Here is a 24,900-nt window from a genome sequence, read left to right on the forward strand (position 1 = left end):
TTCCCGGCTACAGCGGCGAGGCGGCGCTTGGTCGCTCCCGGATCGCGCTGCTCATGCTGCCCGAGGCCCGGCGTGGACGGGCCGGACGCGATCCCTGAGTCGGGTAGCGCAGGAGCCGGGACTGGCCGGGAGCCGAGGGAGCCTCCGCCGCGCGCCACGGCGGGTCCGCGGGTGGGCGGGCTGAGGGGCGGAGGAGTCGTGGGCCCCGCCTCCCGCGTGCTGCAGCGGGAGCCACCAACGCCGCGGCCCCGCCGAGGCTTTAAACAGCGGGGCCCGCCCCGCGTCTGCCACACTCGCGCGCAGACTCGACTGCCGGAGGCGTTCGTGCCGGCCTGGGTTAGCGGCGGCGCGTGCGCGGCTTGGAGAGCGATTCTCTCACCTGGCGTTGCGGCTGCAACCACCGCCGGCCGGGGTGGCGGAGGGCGTGCAGCCCGCCAGGTCCGCCAGGCTCTCCGGGTCCGCCGATCGTCGGGCGGCGATGGAGCCGGGGCCCACGGCGCCCTCCTCCGGCGCCGCGAGGCTGGCGGGGGTCGGGGAGACGCCTCCAGCTGCCGCGCTGGCCGCCGCCGGGATGGACCTACCCGGCACGGCCGTGCCCTTGGTGCCGGAGGATGCTGCGACTGCGAGCCGGGGCGGCGGCGGGGTCCGCGGGGAGGGCGCCGCGGCGGCCGGTGACGGGCTGGGCAGACCCCTGGGGCCCACCCCGAGCCAGAGCCGCTTCCAGGTGGATCTGGTTTCCGAGAATGCCGGGCGGGCGGCGGCGGCTAACGCTGGGGCGGGGGCCAAGGAGACCACCGCGGACGGGAAAGCCAGCGGGGAAAGCGGGCTAGCCAAGGGCAGCGAGGAAGCCAAGGGCCGCTTCCGCGTGAACTTCGTAGACCCGGCTGCCTCTTCGTCGGCAGACGAGAGCATGTCGGATGCAGCGGGGATCGGAGGCGACGGGCCCAACGTGAACTTCCAAAACGGCGGGGACACAGTGCTGAGCGAGGGGAGCAGCCTGCACTCGGGCGGCGGCGGCGGCAGTGGGCACCACCAACACTACTACTATGACACCCACACCAACACCTACTACCTGCGCACCTTCGGCCACAACACTATGGACGCCGTGCCCAGGATCGACCACTACCGGCACACGGCAGCGCAGCTGGGCGAGAAGCTCCTCCGGCCCAGCCTGGCGGAGCTCCACGATGAGCTAGAAAAGGTGAGCTCTCCCGGCTCTCTCTGCAGCCCTCTCTCCAGCCCCCCCTCCTCCCCAGCCGCTGATCCGCGCTGACCGCGGGATGTAGCTGCCGGCTCTCGTCTGCTGAGGCGGCGTGAATGGACGTGCACGACTCGCTGGCATCTCTGGATTCAGCTGTCAAGGGTGGAATTGCAGAGGAATGTAACTTAATCTCTTAAAAGTTGGCAGGGGGTTAGGCTAGTTACGTGATACCGGAGAGGCTGCATTTAACAATCTTCCCCATCCAGTTATATATCTTGTGTATGCTTTTTTTTTTCCTCACCCACGCTTAACAATTACCATCCCTCTGAATGACAGTTGTACTTTTAGGCCCCGAGAAGGGAATGTGCAGGAGGTTTAGGTGGTGAGGACGTTTCTCAGGAGGGAGTGGAGAGCACCTCCCATCCGTGTCTTTTTTAAAGGTTGGGTTGTGTGGCTTATGTACACCCGTTAGGGGTCCCAAGAGTGGGAACATTAGTATTTGAAGGGAAAATCTTAGCAGGGTGTGTTTGTGGTGTATGAATTATTAAAGCTCAATTCCTGCAGTCTTGAATGTGCAAAGATACAGAAATCTTAAGTCTTGGGACAAGCTTTTCCTGATAATGGCATAAATCCACTTTTATAATGTAAACCTTTTGGAAGAGGGTTACATCAAAAAGGCAGGGGGCGGAGTCTAAGAGAGAGGGAGAGAGAAATAGAATTGTTTTTTCTGTGGAGGATGTCCAGAAAGACCTTCTGGGGTCTTGTGTAAAGTAGTTATACTTGGTGAACAGAAACCATCCCTATAAACTCTATTGATTTCTGTAATTCTGTCTTTTATGGCCGCATACAACTTTTATTTTTTCAGGGTACAAAATCGTTCTTTTGAGATGACATTGATGCTTTTGAGATTTGATTAATAATTTTTTATGATTTGGGATTACTTCAAGTCTGCCTTTACAAGTGTATAATGACTACATTGATGGAATTTTGTGAATGCAAAGAGTGAGCACCATATAGGTTGACACGATCAAAGTGTCGGAAAGTTTAAATACAGAAAGTATGTAATTTCTTTTGGATATGATTATTTGACTTCATACAGTCATTTCATACAAGATTGTACTTGTCCCAGTGTTTGAAAATGTAACATTCATAAATTCATTGAAATAATTGCCGAGGTCCCAACCCTTACAGCTTATTGATTGTTTAAAAGCCTGACATCATTTAGCTTTGGGTAATACTACTCCTTTTATTCTGTTATGGTATTTTGTCATATAAGAAGAAAACCGATTTTTAAAACACTTATTTTATTCATATTCCTGTAGTTTCTTTCAAATCTCTTATATTTTCCTTTCAAAACTCAAAATTCTCATAAAGCAGATTATATAGCTGGTAATTTCCCTTTTGGAGCATTTTTATTATTGGAAATATTATATAGATATTTTCAGATTTATTTCACCAAAGCCCTGTAGTTTAGTTAGTAAAACAGTCTGTATTTACCCATAAGTCTTAAAAGCTTTTTTTATTGAAGGATATTATATTCCTTGATCTTGTATGCTTCCTAGGAAAGTTTTTGTTATTTTAAACTAAATTCTCTCAATAACAAAGCCCTTCCAGTTCTCCAGATTTTCAGGTTTTTGTTTGGTGTTTTTGGTCAGTTCACAGTATATAAAAAAGAACACCTGTATTGTTTAGATGTATAGTAGTTGAAGAAGTCACCTAGCTTCTCAGCCTCAGCTTCCTCACCTTTCAGAGTTATTTTGAAGATTAGGGGAAAAAAATGTATGCAAAAGCCCACATTCAGTGCCTGCAAAATAATGCCTAGTATAGTTACTATTTCAGTCTTATATTGGCCCTTAAGAAAATACATCGTTAAACTTTAGGACTTCAGTTTTAGATTCTCCTAATTTCTGCATTTTTCAGTGAATGTAGTATCTAAAATGTTATGTTCAGAATTTCATTTGTGCAGCCTGTAGTGGAATGAGTTCTTTGTAGTTTTTTACCTTTTACCATTCGGGCCCTTTATGGGCAGCGAAAAAGGTTTTATTAGGTTAAATAAGCATAGAACCTCCTCTTGAAGATAATTTTGTTTAGAATTGAGTGAATGGATTAAAGAGATGTGTCATGTTAAGGAGTACAAATCTGGCTATAGATAAACCACTGTTGAAGGAGGGCAGGGGAGGGCTGATAGTATAGGTTGGCTAGATTCCCAAAAGTTGTTCTTCCCTTTTTAGATTGACTCTTACTCCTTAAAACCTTTTATAATGCTTGTAGCTCTAGGTGAAATCATAATACTTAGAATTCTGTAACATTTAATCTTAGCTCTTGATTGACTGTCATGTAGTCTGCTTGGGTCACTGAATGCTTAAATATCTACCATGGATTTAACTTTGTGCTAGGAACTGTGGAAGAACAAAAGAAGTAAAAGAAAAGCACTCCAGAAACTTGTTGGGGGAAAGGACTATAGTGTCTTCTACGTGAATTCCTTTCTTTGCCCAGCATTGTGACTTTTTAAAGTATTTTGCCTAGAAATCCAACTGAAGGGGAATAGTTAAATAACCATGGTGCGTATTGCTATATTATGCAGCCATTCTAGGGCCGGGACTCATGAGTTCTCCATTTATCAAATATTTACTGGGGAGAAGAGTTTCTTAGGTGTGGGCCACCTGGCTGTGGCACTGCGGGATGATGCCGTGATTAGCAAAACAGATACTGACTCTGTCATACTCTAGGCATACATTAACCAAATGGTTGCACATATAACCTAGTTACAAACTTTTTTTTTTTCCAGTGCTATGAAAGAGACGTGTTAGAATGCTGGTAAGGATATAATAGGACCTAATTTTAATTGGGGTTGGGGAGGCCTTTTTTTTTTTTTTAACTGTAATTAGGTATTACCAGATAAAGTAATAAACAACTCTTAACTTAGAGTGCAAAATGAAAGCACCTTATTATTTTAAAGGTGCAAAAGCAAGAAAATACAGCATAAACTTATCCATTTTTAAACAGTCATCTGTGTGATGGGTATACAAAGTATGACACTGAAGCTGAAACCTGAAGGCTAAGTTGATGATAGGGCAGAACAATATTCCAGGCCAAAGGAACAAAATCTGTGAAGATAGTGAGGTGAGAGAGTGGTATGTCCAAAGAACTATGAGGAGGCCAGTATAAGATTTTATTATAAAGGTAGTGCGACGTTACTGAGTTTTGTGTGAGGTAGCAACATGATCTGTTTTGTTTTGACACCTTTTGATTGCTGGATGGAGAAGGATGAGAATGGAAGCAGCTTTTACTGTGGTCTCCTTACAGATAATAAGAATTGGGGGCAGAATAAGTGCGAAGTAGGTGGATTAGATGTGGGAGTGAACGAGAAGCTGATTCCCAGCTTTTGGACTTGAGCAGCTGAATAGGTGGTTGGTACTTTGCCTAAGATGGGAAAGGCTGGAGAAGGAATATAGATCGGGGAGGAAAGAAAGAATAGAATGCTTTTGAGTAGCCTGCAAGATATCTTAGTCCAAGAGTCATTTTGAGGGAGAAGGGGCAGAATATATTTCATATGTATATGAAATATATGTGTGTATGTGTATATACATATATATTTACATACATATGTACATGTATATATATTTATGTATTTATCATCTAAAGTCGAGCATGAAATTACTTGGGGAGAGTGGGTAGATAAGAGAACAGAAATAGGGTCTGGGATTGGGCCTGGGGAATGTCTAAAGGTCTACTAGAGATTGTGGCAACACTAGCAAAGGAAATTAAGAAGGAGCTGTTAGGCTGGTGAGAAACAGCCAGGAGAGCAGTGTCAGGGAAGCTGAGAGAAAAGTGTTTTAAAGAAGGCACAAAGTCTTCAGAGATATGCCAGTAATTGATTTTTTTTTAAGTATTTCAAAGAATAAAACCGAAGTAGTGATTCCTGCCCCTACAAGAAGAAAGTAAAAAGTGGGGGGTAAACAAATAAGTATTTGATAGACAACTTCAACATGTATGATGGAAAGCATGATTATCAAATGTAGAAAAGTGTGTGGTGGAGAATCCATAATAGCTTCTACTGGATTTGAAGCAGTTTTAAAGTAGTTTGAAAAGATTGCGTTACCATTGCAGAGTTGTCCGTAGGCCAAGGCTTGGAGCCTTTTTCTGGTGGTATGTCAAATCTTTGTATGTGGCCTCTCTATTTTAGCCTCTCTCATTAATAAAAAGGGAAAGGTCAAGGGAACAGCTATATCAAGTGTTTTATGTTTCACTGAACTTGTTGGTTTTTTCATTTAATTCCTAAGAAATAAGTCTTATACACATTTTACTCATGATAAAATGGAGTCCTAAAAAGTGAAGATATTGCTTAATGCCCCTCTCACAGAAAGTGGTACAGCTGGCGTTCACACCCAGGTTTTTCTTATGCCAGGACATAGTAGCTCCTCTTTCTTGTTATTTCTTCTTTCTCCCTATCCCCTGGACCTGCTCTGAGATGGCAGGGATGTTGAGAGGGACATGTTGGGGGTTGCCAACATCACTCTTCTATCTTGACCTCCTGAGAGTAGAATTGTTACATAACTGAGAGAAAAGAGGAGGAATTCTTGTGATAATGTAATTACTGACTAATATGACTGTCTCTTTCACTAGGATCTGAGCTGGTGTCTCATTCATCTCCAGACAGAGAATAGGTAATTAATAAAGATTCATTTATCGAATGTATCAGGGTGGGCAGTTCCTCCCACTTGACAGGGACTTTAAAACACTAAACAAGTGTAGCTGCTGCTCTAAATGGGCTGTGCTAAGTCTTGGACAAGAAATTCCACACACTACTAATCATGTCAGTACAGAGCTTGAGTCTTTGAAGGTCTCCCTGGGGGAACCAGAATGGGTCACATCCCTGGGGATAAGGAATAGAGTAGGTCCAGGAATGAGTAAAGGTGGGACCTTGATCAGAAATATTTGTGCAGGGCACAAACTTGCACTGTTTCACAATTTTGCCAGGGGCCCCACCCTCTAAACCCATGCCACCAGAGCTGAAGTCTGGTTTACCTGTAAGACTGTACACATTCTCCAAGTATATACCAACTGACTGCCTGGGGAGGAGGAAAGATAAATTCGGGGATTTAAATTCTGGCAAAAAATCAGTACACTGTTGTCGTAATCAGTGCCTTCTCTATGTGTGTTTGGGTTCATAGTCACATTCCCAATCTTGTTAGACCAGAATTTGAAGGACCAAAAGAGCGTTTCTAGGTTCTTATGTATTTAGTGTGTTTGTTTTCACTAATTTTTATAAATTTATTTATTTTTATTTTTGGCTGCATTGGGTCTTGGTTGCTGCACACAGGCTTTCTCTAGTTGCGCTGAGTGGGGGCTACTCTTTGTTGGGGTGTGCGGGCTTCTCATAGCAGTGGCTTCTCTTGTTGCAGAGCACGGGCTCTAGGTACATAGTTGTGGCACGCGGGCTCAGTAGTTGTGGCTCGTGGCCTCTAGAGTGCAGGCTCGGTAGTTGTGGCGCACGGGCTTAGTTGCTCCGCGGCATGTGGGATCCTCCCAGCCCAGGGCTCGAACCCGTGTCTCCTGCGTTGGCAGGCGGATTCTTAACCACTGTGCCACCAGGGAAGCCCTTCACTAATTTTTAATTACATGTTTCATACGTGTTTGTAAAGTCTGTAGCACTAGTCAAATTGGCTCCATGCTGAAGTGAAATGAATATGAATTTAGTTACTCAACAAATCTTGATTGAGCATCAATAATAGCCCTGTTCTGAGTGCTGGGGTTACAGCAGTGAGCACAGCAGGATTGTGGAGCTTTCATTCTAGCAGTAGGAGAGAGTAAACAGATAGGTCAAATGTAACTGCTGTGAAGAAACCGAAAGGTGGATAGATGCTGATAGCTGGGGTGGTGTTATTCTGAGGCAGTTACAGAAGCCCCCTCTGGTATATGAGCAGACACTAGACAGGAGTGAAAGATCAGTCCGTGAAAACACCTGAGGGGAAGAACACTAGGCAGAGTACTGCAAACACCAAGATCTTGAGATGGCAGTGTGCCTGGGGTATGCTTGGCATGACTGAGAAACAAGAGGGCCAGCAAGACTGGAGCGACTAGCAGGAGAGTCATAGGCGAGGAGGTTAGAGCAATAGTGAAAAACAAACAGTGTAGAACTTGGTAGATTGTGACGAAGACTTGGGGTTTTACCCTGAGTGAGGTAGGGAGTCATGGAGAGCTTTGAGCACAGACTTGACATGACCTGACTTACATTTTTAAAACATCACTCTCATGCTGTGTGGAGAGTATCCTGTAAGGGGGTAAGAGTGGAAGCTGGGAAACAAGTTAGAAGCCTGTTGCAGTGTTTTAGTTAAGATGATGATGACTTTTATGAAGGTGATAGTGTTTGGTACAATGACAGGTGTTTAGATGCTGGATATGTTTAAAAGGTGGAATTGTTGGGATTTGGTGACTGTTTGGGTGGGGGGTTTTCCCCTGTTGAGAATGGAGTCGATATTTATGAAGAGGTGGGAGACTGGGAAGAGCAAGTTTTGGAGGTGGACTCAAGAGTTGGGTTTCATTTCTACAAATCACTTCTACAATGGGGCAAACACTTATAAAATTGCAGCTACTGGTTTGTGAAGTAATAGAACCTAAGAAAATGGGTTTGAATTTGTAGTATAAAAATGTGCTTTTATGCTGCAAATTTCAGGTAAAACCATGAGAACTGGTAGTTTTTCAAATAGAGTATAAAGGGGTGGGGAACCTAGTGGTTGACTCCACAAAGTGAGAGACTGAGGAGTGGACGAGGAAAACTACTTAAATACTGAAGTTAAAAATATATCAATGGTTTCCCATTAAATATGAAATTTATCATCTGCCATTGGATTTATGATTCTTCCATTTTGCACTAGAACCTGTAGTAGTACTTTCTTAAAGCTATTATGAAAAAATTGGAGCCCATGGAGGACTTGGGGATTTCTGATTAGAAGAAGGGGGAAGTCTGAAAGGCAAGCATAGCTTAGTGGAATCTTGTCTCTGTAGAAGCTGATTGTGGCTGGTGTAGTCATACTACCCTTGGGCTCAGAAATTTCTCTGCCTTAAATTTTCACTATGCTGTTCCTGTACACTGACAAATTAGCTATTCATCTAGAGTAAGAATACTAGAAACCTCTGGATGGTTCTTTGTTGGGTTGGTATGAATTGGTTCCTTCAATGATGTAGCTTCTAACAGAGTTTAGCATGCGAGTCACTTTGGAGCTTTTCTGTGGGTAGGTGGCTTGGTAGAGCAGGCTTTATTATACTCCAGTGGAGGAAGACTTAAAGGACCTTTGAGGACCCTGATCATCTGCTGTAGCATGACTTTTACCCCATCGTTTCACCTCAATAGTTCTTTTTTTTAAAATTTATTTATTTAATTTATTTATTTTTGGCTGCATTGGGTCTTCATTGCTGTGTGCAGGCTTTCTCTAGTTGCGGAGAGCGGGGGCTACTCTTCTTTGTGGTACGCGGGCTTCTCATCGCGGTGGCTTCTCTTGTTGCGGGACACGGGCTCTAGAATGCAGGCTCAGTAGTTGTGGCACATGGGCTCAGTAGTTGTGGCTCGGGGGCTTAGTTGCTCCATGGCGTGTGGGATCTTCCTGGACCAGGGCTTGAACCCATGTTCCCTGCATTGGCAGGCAGATTCTTAACCACTGCACCACCAGGGAAGCCCCTCACCTAAATAGTTCTTATTAAAGTCACCAGTGACCTTCTCCATCCTTATCACCAGTTCCAGCAAACGTTTTTTCTCAGCAGCATTCAACCTTCCAGCAGCATTTGATATTCTTTTGAAGTCTTCTTGATACTTCCTTGGCTTCTGTAACACCACTCTCTCCTTTAGTTTTCCTTCTTTCTCTCTGGCTCTTTCAGCCCAGTGTCTTCTGCATTTTCCTTCTTCTCTAAACTGGCCATCCTCTAGGCTTGATTCTGGCTTTCCTTCTTTCTCTGCCGTCTTCTCTCTCTGTATATCCCCTGTCTATATTACCTGTAGGCTAATTGCTCCCCAAATTTTGTCTCCTGCTAATACCCTCTTTGTGAGTTCTGGGCATCCAGCGCCTGCTGGACATTTTTGCTTCCTGTCTAAAAGACACCCCACACTCACAAACTTATGATTTTTCTTCTTCTACCTCTGAAAACAAAACCACCCAGGCCCTCTTCCAGTGTGCCCTGTGTCTCTGTGAATGGTACCACCATTCATCATATTGCACAAGTGAGAAAACTGAGTCATCCTTGACACTTTTTCTCACCTCTCTACATCCAGTTCATCACCGAGTTCTTTGTATCACCTTTATTTCCTAAGTATTATTTTCATCCTCACTGCTACCATCCTCGAGCAGTCTGCAGCATATCTTTTTCCAGTAGCCTTCTATGGTTTCCCCTATTCACTATGCCCTCCTATTACTATTGTGCCTGGAGTGATCTTTCTAAAACAAAATTGATCATGTTATTCCTTGGCTTAAAACTAGTCTTCATTGCTGTGTGCAGGCTTTCTCTAGTTGCGGAGAGCGGGGGCTACTCTTCTTTGTGGTACGCGGGCTTCTCATCGCGGTGGCTTCTCTTGTTGCGGGACACGGGCTCTAGAATGCAGGCTCAGTAGTTGTGGCACATGGGCTCAGTAGTTGTGGCTCGGGGGCTTAGTTGCTCCATGGCGTGTGGGATCTTCCTGGACCAGGGCTTGAACCCATGTTCCCTGCATTGGCAGGCAGATTCTTAACCACTGCACCACCAGGGAAGCCCCTCACCTAAATAGTTCTTATTAAAGTCACCAGTGACCTTCTCCATCCTTATCACCAGTTCCAGCAAACGTTTTTTCTCAGCAGCATTCAACCTTCCAGCAGCATTTGATATTCTTTTGAAGTCTTCTTGATACTTCCTTGGCTTCTGTAACACCACTCTCTCCTTTAGTTTTCCTTCTTTCTCTCTGGCTCTTTCAGCCCAGTGTCTTCTGCATTTTCCTTCTTCTCTAAACTGGCCATCCTCTAGGCTTGATTCTGGCTTTCCTTCTTTCTCTGCCGTCTTCTCTCTCTGTATATCCCCTGTCTATATTACCTGTAGGCTAATTGCTCCCCAAATTTTGTCTCCTGCTAATACCCTCTTTGTGAGTTCTGGGCATCCAGCGCCTGCTGGACATTTTTGCTTCCTGTCTAAAAGACACCCCACACTCACAAACTTATGATTTTTCTTCTTCTACCTCTGAAAACAAAACCACCCAGGCCCTCTTCCAGTGTGCCCTGTGTCTCTGTGAATGGTACCACCATTCATCATATTGCACAAGTGAGAAAACTGAGTCATCCTTGACACTTTTTCTCACCTCTCTACATCCAGTTCATCACCGAGTTCTTTGTATCACCTTTATTTCCTAAGTATTATTTTCATCCTCACTGCTACCATCCTCGAGCAGTCTGCAGCATATCTTTTTCCAGTAGCCTTCTATGGTTTCCCCTATTCACTATGCCCTCCTATTACTATTGTGCCTGGAGTGATCTTTCTAAAACAAAATTGATCATGTTATTCCTTGGCTTAAAACTAGCCCTGCATTGTCTAGCTCTGGCCTGCCTCTTCTTTAGTGTTTCAGTTTCTTAATGGCACAGTACTTCTTCTGGCCATAGTGCCTTTGTATGTAATAGTATCCATGAATTCTTCCTCCCTTCTCCCCCATAACGCACTGATAACTTTTCAGTCTTAATATTTCACTTCAATCTTTATTTCCTGAGAGAGGAAGCCTTTATCCTCCAGTCTAGGACAAACCTCTTTTCTCTTCGAGCCCTTATTTCAGTTAATGGGAGTATGTTTGTTAAGATGGTTATTTGAGTACTCTTGAGTTGACTTCAAGCTCCATGAGAAGCAGACTATGTCTGTGACTGTTTATCATTATGTCCCTACTACATAGCAGACCCTCAATCAATACACGTTGAATAATAGAACTATTCTTTATAAATTATTGTAGTACAGAAGAATCTTAAATTCTTTTATGTACCTTATATTGTCATCTAGAATCTCTAAAGGACATTTGACAGGCAGACGGCCCCAGTTTGCACATTTGGAATTTAAGACACAAAAGAACTAAGTAACCTGTCCAAAATCGTAAGACCTGTAACTGGCAGAGCCACGGTTGGAACTTGCAACAACCATTTTGACTCCCAGTTGATGTTAATTCCAATGTCCTACAGTTTAATACTATGTAAGTTCTTGCTATTTCGGTTTTTTGTTTTTTTTTTTAAATTCCCATGGCAGTTGTGTTTTAGTTCATTGAAGATAAAGTAGAAAAGATTTGGACCCCTCACTTGCACTGTATGGCTAGATCTTTTCCCAATAGAAAAATATTTTTTAAAAAATTTAAGTATAAGAAAGTTTCTTATAAATGGAATCATAGTAAGTTTTTTTTTTTCTTATTTCTTCTGCTTTTCTTATCTGTATCTCCCAAAAGTGTGATGTAAATGGTTAAATGTTCTAGTGTTGCACTTTTCAGTACTATAACCACTAGTCACATTTGGCTGTTAAACTAAATTTTTTTATTTTTTATTTTTTTTAATATTTATTTATTATTTTTGGCTGCGTTGGGTCTTAGTTGTAGAACGCGGGATCTTTCATTGCAGCATGCAGACTTCTCTCTAGTTGTGGTGCATGGGCTCCAGAGCACCGGCTCAGTAGTTGCGGTACACGGGGTCCAGAGTGTGTGGGCTCTGTAGTTGTGGTGTGTGGGTTCCAGAGCACGTGGGCTCTGTAGTTGAGGCACGCGGGCTCTCTAGTTGTGGTGCGTGGGCTTAGTTGCCCTGCAGCATGTGGGATCTTAGTTCCCTGACCAGGGATTGAACCCGTGTCCCCTGCATTGGAAGGCGGATTCTTAACCACTGGACCGCCAGGGAAGTCCCTAAACTGAGTATAAATTAAAGTTAAAAATGCATTTACTTGAGCCAAATTTTAAGTGCTCGATACCCACATGTTGGCTAGTGGCTACCATACTGGACAGGGAAGATACAGAACATTTTCCTCAGCACAGAGAAATCAGTTAGCCAGTGCTGTCAGGGGAAGTGGTATTTAAAGGAACTTTTCCCTTCCCTCATTCCTCCTTTCTTGGATTTCTCCCTTCCTTTTCTTACATGTTAAATAGTCACCACTAGTTTAAAATTATTAAACCGTCAAATTTTCTCTAATTTTGCATGAGATCCTTCCTTAAATAAAGTTGTCTAAACATATTAGGCCCTCAATGAAATGTTTGTTGAATCAGTGGAATTTATCTCTTTCTGAGAATGGAGATCTGGGTCTTTAATATTGCAAAGGCTGTGAAGAATTTCTTAATATTGTATAAAGTGTTAAGTTTCCAAAGCACTCTTAACTCACGTATCTGTATTTGATCTTCAAATCTATCTTTGGAGGAGATGGGTTTTCAGAAGGTCTTAGAGTAGCAGTCATTTTGCGAGGTTGTGGTTTGCCTAAGCACTTAACTAATATTTGGTAAGGCTGCATCTCTTTGAAACTAGCTCTCTGTCTCCCTTTTCTTTTGGACTAGTGATTCCCAAGTTTCTAAAAGAATTACCTGGAGAAAAATTACAGATTCCTCTCCCTCAAAGAATATACATGCCATTTTAAAAAAGCTTTCCTGGTGATTCCCAGAGAGCCAGGTTTGAGAACCAATGTCCTAGACAGACTTTGGTTATCATTATGACAGTAGTACATAGTTGTGGGGTTTTTTCTTGCTTTGTTTGTTTTGATATGCTGATTGTCAGTTTTGAAACATCCTACTGTAGGAACCTATCAAAGATCTGGATTTAACCCTTAGATAACTGTATGATGAATAAATTCCCATGGCAGTTGTGTTTTAGTTCAGTGAAGATAAAGTAGAAAAGATTTGGACCCCTCACTTGCACTGTATGGATAGATCTTTTCCCAATAGAAAAATATTTTTTAAAAAATTTAAGTATAAGAAAGTTTCTTATAAATGGAATCATAGTAAGTTTTTTTTTTTCTTATTTCTTCTGCTTTTCTTATCTGTATCTCCCAAAAGTGTGATGTAAATGGTTAAATGTTCTAGTGTTGCACTTTTCAGTACTATAACCACTAGTCACATTTGGCTGTTAAACTAAATTTTTTTATTTTTTATTTTTTTTAATATTTATTTATTATTTTTGGCTGCGTTGGGTCTTAGTTGTAGAACGCGGGATCTTTCATTGCAGCATGCAGACTTCTCTCTAGTTGTGGTGCATGGGCTCCAGAGCACCGGCTCAGTAGTTGCGGTACACGGGGTCCAGAGTGTGTGGGCTCTGTAGTTGTGGTGTGTGGGTTCCAGAGCACGTGGGCTCTGTAGTTGAGGCACGCGGGCTCTCTAGTTGTGGTGCGTGGGCTTAGTTGCCCTGCAGCATGTGGGATCTTAGTTCCCTGACCAGGGATTGAACCCGTGTCCCCTGCATTGGAAGGCGGATTCTTAACCACTGGACCGCCAGGGAAGTCCCTAAACTGAGTATAAATTAAAGTTAAAAATGCATTTACTTGAGCCAAATTTTAAGTGCTCGATACCCACATGTTGGCTAGTGGCTACCATACTGGACAGGGAAGATACAGAACATTTTCCTCAGCACAGAGAAATCAGTTAGCCAGTGCTGTCAGGGGAAGTGGTATTTAAAGGAACTTTTCCCTTCCCTCATTCCTCCTTTCTTGGATTTCTCCCTTCCTTTTCTTACATGTTAAATAGTCACCACTAGTTTAAAATTATTAAACCGTCAAATTTTCTCTAATTTTGCATGAGATCCTTCCTTAAATAAAGTTGTCTAAACATATTAGGCCCTCAATGAAATGTTTGTTGAATCAGTGGAATTTATCTCTTTCTGAGAATGGAGATCTGGGTCTTTAATATTGCAAAGGCTGTGAAGAATTTCTTCATATTGTATAAAGTGTTAAGTTTCCAAAGCACTCTTAACTCACGTATCTGTATTTGATCTTCAAATCTATCTTTGGAGGAGATGGGTTTTCAGAAGGTCTTAGAGTAGCAGTCATTTTGCGAGGTTGTGGTTTGCCTAAGCACTTAACTAATATTTGGTAAGGCTGCATCTCTTTGAAACTAGCTCTCTGTCTCCCTTTTCTTTTGGACTAGTGATTCCCAAGTTTCTAAAAGAATTACCTGGAGAAAAATTACAGATTCCTCTCCCTCAAAGAATATACATGCCATTTTAAAAAAGCTTTCCTGGTGATTCCCAGAGAGCCAGGTTTGAGAACCAATGTCCTAGACAGACTTTGGTTATCATTATGACAGTAGTACATAGTTGTGGGGTTTTTTCTTGCTTTGTTTGTTTTGATATGCTGATTGTCAGTTTTGAAACATCCTACTGTAGGAACCTATCAAAGATCTGGATTTAACCCTTAGATAACTGTATGATGAATTGTATAATGTTACCAGTTATTCTACATCTGTCATGTTTCAGGAGCAGTCTGTAGTCTGTGCACAGTAATCTTCCAAACCAGTTAGTTTACAGATAGACAAACTCAGAGGCTAATAGCAACTTGCCTAAGTGTCACAGCCAGTGAGTGTTAGATGCTGGATTTAAACATAGACACGTTAATGAAAGCTCATGTGTGAGGTGCTAGGACAAATCCTGTAGGGAAGTCAGACACACAAGTACTAACTGGTAAGTCTGAATCCTGATGAGTTCACATGTAATAGTTGGAGTGAGATATTACCTCTCTTTTATAGAACTTAATGGTTTCAGGCATAAATAATCAGGCTTTACTATTTTAGAAGTTAAGCTTTATGATAAATTATTCTTACCTGTAAGTTTCCAGAAATAATAGATTTGGCTTGTAGCACTTGAAAAATTATTGTCTCACCTATTTCAGTCCCAATTATTTGGCAGATTTGCTGATTAGAAACAAAGCTGATTCAGTAATTAAGCAAAGCAGCAACAATAACAGCAAAAAGGCCTCATTTAAAAGGGTTCAGCACACCTGTACTTGGGGACTACATAGTTAAACTTTATACACAGTTATAACAAATATGGCCTTCTGATTTTCAGAACGAGGGCAGATTAGAAGGGAAAATGAACACTGGCAGAGGTGGATTCAAAGATGACCAGCATGTTATACAGACAGAAAATAAGAAAATCATAAAAAGCAGAAAATAGCAGTCTAGAATAGCTCTTGAGTAGATGCAGAGACAGGACCTGAGTTTTGGTTGTCACAGAATCTCCGTCTAGCATAGTGCTGGCACAAAGTAACCATGGTGTTTTAAATCTCAATACAAAAAGAGTCAGCCAACTACACATTTTTGGAAAATTTCAGTCTCATGTCATCCTAGAGTATCGCATTTTAAGAGGCTAAGTATTAGTCCTTTTCAGAACCAACACTTTAAAAATTTACTCCAAGGGTTTCATTGTACTTTGTTTATTTAAAATGTTTATTACCGTATCATTATGAAAAGAAGATAATATAGGAGGTTTGAAAAACAGAGAAAGTTAAAGACCTCAAATCCTTAACTCTTTTGCATTTTTATACATGTAAAAATTATGATTTTATATCTTACTCTTCCCACCTAGCATTAAATAACTAATCATACGTAATCAGTTTCCTATGTCACCCATAGTAATCTTCTATTTAAGTGAATGTTTTTATGATACTCTCATACATGTACCATATGATATGTGTACCATAACTTGCATTTTCTCTGCAGACTCTTTAATTCATTTACATTTATTGTGATCTGGCTGTTATTAGGCATGGTATTTTGCTATTTGTTGGTTTTCGTACCCGTTTTTGTTCCTCTAATCCTCTTTTCCTTCCTGCCGTCTTCTATGCTAATCAGATATTTTTTAATATCCATTTTAATTCTATTTACTTTCTTGTTATATAGCTCTTTGCATTATTATTTCAATGGTTGTTCCACTTACAGAGAATATTGAATTTTTTCAGCTAAAATATAGGCACCTTAAAACAATACTTTTCTTAGTACTTTGCTCATCATGTAAATTACAAACCCAGCAACACAATGTTGTACTTTTTGTTTTCAACAAAAGTCCTATAACTTTTAAAAAAAAGAGGAAAGAATGCTTATATGGTGTTTTATTTCCTTTTTTTTTTTTTCCCCATTTCTTCTTGTAGATCTGTGTTGCCCTCTGATACTATTTCCCTTCCTTGAGTAGTTGTTGTAAGGGAGGTCAACTGGCAACAGAATTCTTTGTTTTTATTATCTGAAGATGTCTTTACTTCACTTTTGAAGGATAGTTTTGCTGGATGTCAGTTTCCTGGTTGCCAGGGTTTTCTTCTTTCAGTGGTTTGAGTATGCACTTCCAGTGTCTTCTGCCCACCATTGTTTCTGATAAGACAGTCATTAATCATACCATTGCTCATCTGTATATGATACATTGGTTTTCTGTGGTTGCTTTCAAGATATATTCTTTACCTTTGGCTTTCAGGAATTTGTACATAGGGGCTTTTCTCTTTGTGTGGATCCTTTTGGGGTTTAAATTTCTTGTATCTGTAAGTTAATGGGTTTCACTGCTTCCTCCAGCCATTTCCACTCTGCTGTTGAATCCATCTAATGAATTTTTAATTTCAATTATTTTGATTTTCAGATTAAGAATCTCTACTTTTTAAAATATAGCTTCCATTTCTCTGTTGAGATTCCCTCTCTGTTACTCACTGATACCGTATTTACCTTTAATTTTTTAATATGTTCATTATAGCTATTTTGAAGTCTTTGTCTCTCATATCTAACATCTGGGCCCACTTGGAGTTAATGTCTAATGACTTTTTTTCTTGATTATGGGTTATATTTTCCTGTTCAGTAATATTTTGGGGTAAAGACTAGACTTGTATGTAGATAACACATTGTAGCAACTTTGGGTAGTTGTTTTTTTCAGTATTCTCCTAAAGATTATTGTTTTTTGTTCTATCAGGTACTTAAGTTGCCTAGATTCAAACTGCTCACTGAGTCCTCTATCCCCACTATACAGTACCTGATATCTCTGTTGTGTCCTGTGTTTTCAGCTGCTGCTTTTTTAGCCTGTCTCTTTGGGTGGGGGAGGGGGTGTGTGTATGTGTGTGGTGCAGATCCTCCCCTGTACCTGTGTGATTTAGTGGTCACCTGAGATTTGGGGCTTACCCTCGCTATCATTCTGTTTTTTTTTTTCTAGAGATTCCCACTTAATTTCTAGTTCCTCTTTTGGCTCTTGGGCTCTCTTTTCTAATATTTGAAGCTAAGAAGGCTTCACTTTAAGCCATCCAAGTTACACACACTTGGGGAAGTGCTCTCAGTTGAAAAAGAAAGCAAACTGAGTGCACCTGTGTCTATCTAAGAGTGTTTCCTTTCTGGTCTTTGCTGTTTTTTCAATCTGTCCTAGTTTTTTTTCCATACATAGATAGTTTAGCTGTCAGTCAGGGGTTTAAATCTTGGCCTTCCGCTTAATGCTTGTGTAACCTTCAGAAAAAGAACTTGTCACCTCAGATTCCCAGTTTCCTTCTATAGAAAATGGGAAAGATGATAATTCATAGTGAGAAATAGCACATATTCATGTGAGAAATACATGAACTACCAAGTGCATACCACGTGCTAAATGTAGTTTTTGTTATCGTGTGGTTCTCCATGTATATTGCTTTTCTAATACTTTACCCACTTAGGATATTGCTAAGTCATATATTTATATCTTTGACAACTTTTGGTTTTCCTTATTTTAAAAATAAAACAATTTGAAATGTAAATGACACAGTTATACCTTCCAGTATCACTTAATAATATGTTTTCTGGTAACTAGAATTAAAATGTTTTAAAGCTATTTGTTGACATTAGCAAGTTGCGTGAAATAATGTATAAATTATGCTATGCATAATGCATTTTGTTGTAATTCAGTCTTGAACACGATGGGCTAGGTAGAGGACTGAATTCTTTGACTGCAGTCAGCAGTTCTGACTTGGTTCATTGTAAAGTCACATGGTCACAGCATCCACTTTTATCTGTGGCACTTGAGTTTTGAGCTTTGCATTAATGCCATTGGATATTAATAGACCATTGTTAACCAGAGCAGATTGGATTCCTGTAAAACAATACTTTGTTTTGAGAGCATAGTCTGTATGGGGAGCATTACACTGAATACACCAATCACCGACAGCACGGATAGGAAATGTTGGTAGCTTTGGGGTGATATAATTGGCTAGTACTTAAAGAAAAAATGGTTAGAATAAGCCCAGCCACTTTGGCATCTAAATTTGCATATGTATGCATCCATTTTTAGTTACTGATTTGGCTTTGTTTCATAATATTAATTTAACACTTTAGCTTACTTTGGTATTAAGAAGATTCTATTAAACTATATGAGAAATTTTTATCTAAAGTATCTTGATGGATACTTTAGTTCAGAAGTTTGTTTTTAGGATTTAAATACCATTTTTTAGTGAACTTTAACTTTTTTGAAGTGTAATTTTGGGTTTTTTTAAAAATCAGTAATAAGCTGCTTGTAAAGAAAGCAGTGAATTCTTTTATACTAACTGTGCCCTGAAATGAAAATTCCCCACTCCTCCGGCTGTCAGTAACAGTGATTTAATTTGCTTAAATAAAGCTAGGCCCAGAAGTTATGCATCTGTTCTCCTACTGTGCAATCTAATATTAACCCTAGCTAGTGTTGCTGTGATGTGCTTATCAGTTGCCACCAAAGCAAACAGCACAGGGAGGAAGCTTTCATTTATTAAACACATTTTTAACACTAGAGAAGTTACAAAAGATTCCTAGTAGTGTGATCATTGGTCCTCAAAGCCAGGTTCTTCACACTGTATCCTATTGACTTGTTGATGGTGTAGGTAATAAATCTTTTACCACCATTCAGAATGGAGATGCCACATTTCTATATATAGGTCAGTGTTTTCGTTTATTCTTCCAGCGGTAATCTTAAACTGCCAGTATTATAGGAAGCAGTGTAGTAGAGTCTAGATTAATAATGTTTTGCAGTACTTATTTTTGTGTATTTGTTCAACATCCAGTTATTTAAACTCACCCCATGGGCAGTTGAAATAATCACTTATTTGTTGTTTATAATAAAAGCCAAAATTTATCAACCACTTACCCTGTTAATGTCAGACAGTGTACCTTGGTACAGTTAATACATTTTCTTTTTTAATCTTTTAAAATTCTTTTTATTTTTTTTTAGACATTTTCCCCATTGTTTTATTTTTTTATTTATTTTTAAATTTTTATTTTATTTTTGGCTGTGCTGGGTCTTTGTTACTGCGTGGGCTTTCTCTAGTTGCAGCGAGCGGGGGCTACTCTTTGTTGCGGTGCGCAGGCTACTCATTGCAGTGGCCTCTCTTGTTGCGGAGCTTGGGCTCTAGGCACACGGGCTTCAGTAGTTGTGGCTTGTGGGCTGCAGAGCACAGGCTCAGTAGTTGTGGCTCACAGGCTTAGTTGCTCCGCGGCATGTGGAATCTTCCCGGACCAGGGCTTGAACCCGTGTCCCCTGCAGTGACAGGCATATTCTTAACCACTGTGCCACCAGGGAAGCCTTAAAGGTCTTTTTAGAATTGTGGTATATAGCAGAGAAAAAAAATGTAAAGACTAAATGCATAACTTAATCAAGTGATCACCACCCAGATTACTGGCACTGCAGAAACCCTCTGTGCACCCCATTCTGATCTCCCTGTGCCAAAAGTAGCCACTCTCCTGACTTAATGGTGATCATTTATTTGGGTCTGGGTCTTGGTATTTTGTTTGTTTGTTTGTTTTTGTCACCTTTATGTGTTCTGGAAGACCATTAGTCTAGTTTTGCCTGCTTTAAAACTTTATATGGAATCATACAGTGCTTTTTTATCTGTCATATTTTGCTCACTGTTATGTTTGTGTGTATTTATAATTCATTCATTTGTATTGCTAATTATCTTCTATTATATGAAATGCTACAATTCTGTAGTTGCAGATGTTTGAGGCTGTTTCTGGTCCTTGGCAATTTTTAGCAATGCTGATATGAACATTTTAATATAAGTGTCCTACTTCATTTAAGTGTTGTTTATCTATAGGGATATATCTAGGAGTAGAATTGCTGGGTTAAAAGGTATGCATTTTTTTCAGCTTAAGAAGATAATGCCCAAACTTCTTTTCCAAAGTTGTGTACCGATTTATATTCCCACCAGCAGTGTATGAGAGTTTTTGTGTTCTATACAATCATGATATTTTCTCACTTTATCTTCTCAAACACTATGGGATAGGTAATATTATCTTCATTTTACAGATGTGGAAACTGAGGGCCAGAGGTGTTAAACAACTTGCCAGAGCTCACATAGCTAGTGATAGCAGAGCTAGATTTTGAACTTGGATCTGACTCAGGAGCAGACACTTAAAATTTTACTTGTTACTATTTCAGGACATTATTTGGAAAACAGGGATTGCCCATAAAGACTCAATATTCATTCACTATGTCTTTGATTAAAAATGACAGGGCGAGGTCTGTACCCTTGTTGACCTTCCATTTTAATACATATTGAAGGAGTGGAGGTAGGTACATAGATTACAAGAACTGAATAAATAAAAAAAAAAAATTACTGAGTGTGATATATGCTATGAAGAAGAAAAAAGGGGCACTGCTGAGAAGAAACTGTATGTTGGGTGGTCTGGGAAGGAGGCTACACTTGAGCTAAGACCTAAAGTTTGAGAAAGGAGCCAGCCATATTCAAAGTGTGTTAAAGACAGGGAATAGCAGGCAAAAAGTCCCCCAGGAGAAAATACTTTAAAATCAACATTTCAGCAATAAAGCAGTATTATATCAAATTAAATATTTGATAGAACTCTTTCAGTAATTTTCTAACTTAAAGGATAGGATTTTGAAGATGTATAAAAAACTTCAAGGAAAATTAATAGAAATAAAGTGTATGACTGGAAAAATACAGAGACTTCTAAAACAGACTAATATTTACTTTTTCTTTAATCATGTCAAATCTTACTATGTGTGGTAATAAAACATTGATGACAAATCTCAAGAATTCTGTGTGGATAATTTTCTTTTTCAAAGCCTTCCTGAAAGGGCATGGATGTGTAAGTGGACCCAGGGGTGAAGAGGTTGCAATGGTTGCAACATTTGATCAAAAGGAGTTGCTAGCTTGCGCTGCTAATGTCGGTTTTTAATTGTAAAAAGAAAATTCTAGGTAACATAGAAACTGAACGATTTATTGGTCTGTTTTAACTACCCTGTCTACCACCATGGCCTCCAAATAAGCTCCTAAAGTTAAATAACTCGTATAACTCTATTTAGGACACAATTTCATATTAAACATTTTATGTGCCTTCCAGGTGGGTTATATCTGTACACTAGCAATTTTTTCTCCTCCGTAGGAGGTCTGATCCAGCTGTCTGTAATAGTCCTGTAGGGCAAAGAGTTTCGCACAGACTGTAGACCCTGGGGGAATTTCTACAAAGAGCAAAGAGATTTTAAAAAATACCCTCTGGTGTCATACACAGCGCAGAACTTCTGCTGTCATTTTTATGAGGACTGTGTCAGAAACCCTTAGCTTCTGTAGATTTGGAAGCAAAGGAAGGAGGGAAGGATGAAGCAAGGTAAAGAGTGAAAATAGCTGAGGAATTGGGAAGTTTGAGCAGGACAGTTTCTTAAGTTGGGCGATTTGTCTAATGTCTCCTTGCCCAAAATAGGTAACTTAAAATAATTCACCTTGGGTCCCTGTAATATGTGGAATTCTACCATTTAGAAGATTCTCTGCATTGCCACATTAATAGCTACATGGTTTGGGATAAGTTAACCTGTCAAAAGACTGTTCCCACATTTGTTAAGTGGAGATTAGATCTGTCTCTCAAAGATGTGCCAGTTCAGGGAAATAGGGTGTGAAAGCATTTAGGGAAGTGTCTGGAACACAGTAGGCTTTCAGTAAATGTTGGCTGTAATTAAAGGAAGCCAGAGAGATTATGAGGGTCTCCTATAATATGAATTCTTATTTTACCCCATGAGTAATGGATAGCCAAACCTGGATTATGTACAACTGTATTTTGTATGAAACTTTTGTTTCTTGACAGTAGAAAAACTACTATTTTGATGTATCTTGCAATATTACTTAGCACAAAAAATCTGGTGTATATCACAATAAACTTGAATTGGGTTGGATTCTATGACAGGGTTCACCTTACCCCAAATATGCAAAACCAAATTATTGCCTAACCTATAAATCAATTCTTATCCAGAGTCAAACTCTTTAAAAGTCATGGAGAAAAAAAATCATCCTTTTCCGGGGCTTCCCTGGTGGCGCGGTGGTTGCACGTCCGCCTGCCGATGCAGGGGAACCGGGTTCGCGCCCCGGTCTGGGAGGATCCCACATGCCGCGGAGAGGCTGGGCCCGTGAGCCATGGCCGCTGAGTCTGCGCGTCCGGGGCCTGTGCTCCGCAGCGGGAGAGGCCGCAGCGGAGGGAGGCCCGCATACCACAAAAAAAAAAAAAAAATCATCCTTTTCCCTGTTATATTTTCCAAGTGTGTTTGTAGTTATAGGAAATAGTAAGAGAATTGCTCAGAAAAAGATGGAAGTAAAGTGTATTTAACTACTAAGGCAGATTGTTACACTGCTAAATAGGCTTTTCCATTTTGCTTTTCATTTAGTACAAATATTAATTGGGGAGAATTTAAAACTTCTGGAATGGATTATTGTTTCAGTTCTATTTATGTGTGATCACCTTTCATGTTGAACTTGTGACCTTTTTGGTAGTTGTAATTAACAGAAATTTTTAGCCTTTAGATGATATGGTCTGCCAGAATAATTTGAAATCGGATAACTTGAATGAGGTAGACAGTTCTGTATATTTAAAAATTTCTCTGTTTTCTACCATAGCTACTACACTGTACATAGCATCTTCTAAATAAGTAGTTGTTAAATGTATGCAAAATTTTATAAGCTATATATCTGCCCCCCCAACATTGTTTTCCAGTTTAGGTAGTTTTTTTTTTTCTGTCGCTTAAGATTATTTGGTAAGGTTGATTTACTGTGTAAAAAGTAACATCAGTTGTGATTGGGATCCAAATTTTATTTCATAGATCAAAATGCTAGGATGCAGTGTAGTTCCCTAGTCTGCGTTTGGCAGGGTAAATGATTGTTTGACGCATATTTTGTGGCAGCCAGAAAATGATTAGCCGGTACATATAATTTTGTCATATTGAAAAATAAAGCCATCTCATATTATATCCTATCTTTATTCCTTTGCAGCTTTCTTCATCTTCAATAATTTTAGCTTTGTTTTTTTTATGTAAACGAATACCTTATCTTACACAATCCTCACATTAACTATGTAAGTTAATGTATTAGTTTAATAACCACATTCTAGTTGCAGAGATAATGCTAATAGAAAATTTTGTTTCCCTATGGACTTCCCTGGTGGTACAGTGGTTAAGAATCTGCCTGCCAATGCAGGGGACACAGGTTCAAGCCCTGGTCCGGGAAGATCCCACATGCCACGGAGCAGCTGAGCCCGTGCGCCACAACTACCGAGCCTGCACTCTAGAGCCTGCGAGCCACAACTACTGAGCCCGCATGCCTAGAGCCCGTGCTCTGCAACAAGAGAAGTCACCACAGGGAGAAGCCAGTGCACCACAATGAAGAGTGCCCCCGCTCGCCACAACTAGAGAAAGCTCGCACGCAGCAACAAAGACTCAACACAGCCAAAAAAAAAAAAAGAAAAGAGAATTTTGTTTCTCTAAATAAATGAACCTTAACACAGAAGCATGGATTCATAATGGATCCATAAAACATGATCAAGATTTAATGCAAGATATATTTCAGAGATGCAGTGTGGGGACAAAAGGAGGAGGACCCTTAGTTGCAAGAGGAGTTAAGCGATGCTCACTGGCATGGGTTTTGGTCCTCCGTATAACATGGAGGACCTTTTTATAACATTCATAAAAAATGAATATATTTGGGTTTGAGCTTCCCAGCAGGTGCCGCAGGAGCAGCATTGACTGGGCACTGAGAGCATGTACAGCCTCAGGGAAAATGCTGCCTTTGCTCTGATAGGGTCAACTGAGTGTGTAATCTTGTTCTTATTGAGATGTGGCTGGGCATTGAAAAGCCAGGCCATCTAGGAATAATTTTCCTACTAATCCTTTTGAAATGTGTAACTGTGAGTCACACTTTTACATTTCTAACATGGCACTGAAACTTAAATTGCTGTATTATAATCAGGCTGTATCAGTTGACTTGATAGTCAAGCCCGAGAAACCTCAGCTGCTTTATGTGGCTGTAACACATTGATCTTTATTTACAGTCTTGAGACTCCAAGGAAATGGTATAGGTGGGCAGGGATTATTATCTCCATTTTACAGATTAGGAAACTGTCACAGAGAGGCTGTGACTTGAAAAGAGGCAACAACCGTTTTTTGGTTTTTTTTTGACTGGATTAAACAATTAATAGAGGCTTCTTGGTATAGTAGAAAATGCCCTGGATAGAAGATAGAAAACCTACCTGTCATCTCTAGCCTCTACTATAAAAATACCAACTCTGGGAGGGCTAGCATAGTTCTTGATAAAACTGATTAATAAATATTTTTTTAATGAATGAGTGGAAGGATGTAGTTGTGGTTTATGCTCAGAAACTGCTTTTTGCAACTGTAGAATCTTCAGGTAACAGAAAAATATCAGAAGTTATTTTAAGGGAGTGGAACATTTCCCTCTTCAAAAAGTGTACATATTTGAGCATCCTTAAGTCTACCTGGAAACAATATTGTAGCAGCCATAGACCTAAA

The 24,900-nt window shown here is 40.5% G+C and overlaps 1 protein-coding gene across 2 annotated transcripts in view; it reads left to right on the forward strand.

Annotated features, from left to right (window-relative positions):
- The first annotated feature begins 295 nt into the window (after positions 1-295).
- SLC12A2 (solute carrier family 12 member 2) overlaps positions 296-24,900 on the forward strand; it is a 130,242-nt gene continuing 105,637 nt past the window's right edge. For both annotated transcript variants that reach the window (XM_007102507.4, XM_028493197.1), the window contains exon 1: positions 296-1,201. In XM_007102507.4, coding sequence (XP_007102569.2) covers positions 479-1,201 — 723 coding nt within the window. In that variant the 5' untranslated portion in view covers positions 296-478. The remainder of the gene's footprint in view (positions 1,202-24,900) is intronic.

This window comes from Physeter macrocephalus, chromosome 8, assembly GCF_002837175.3.
Source record: "Physeter macrocephalus isolate SW-GA chromosome 8, ASM283717v5, whole genome shotgun sequence".
Classification (NCBI taxonomy): Eukaryota; Metazoa; Chordata; class Mammalia; order Artiodactyla; family Physeteridae; genus Physeter; species Physeter macrocephalus.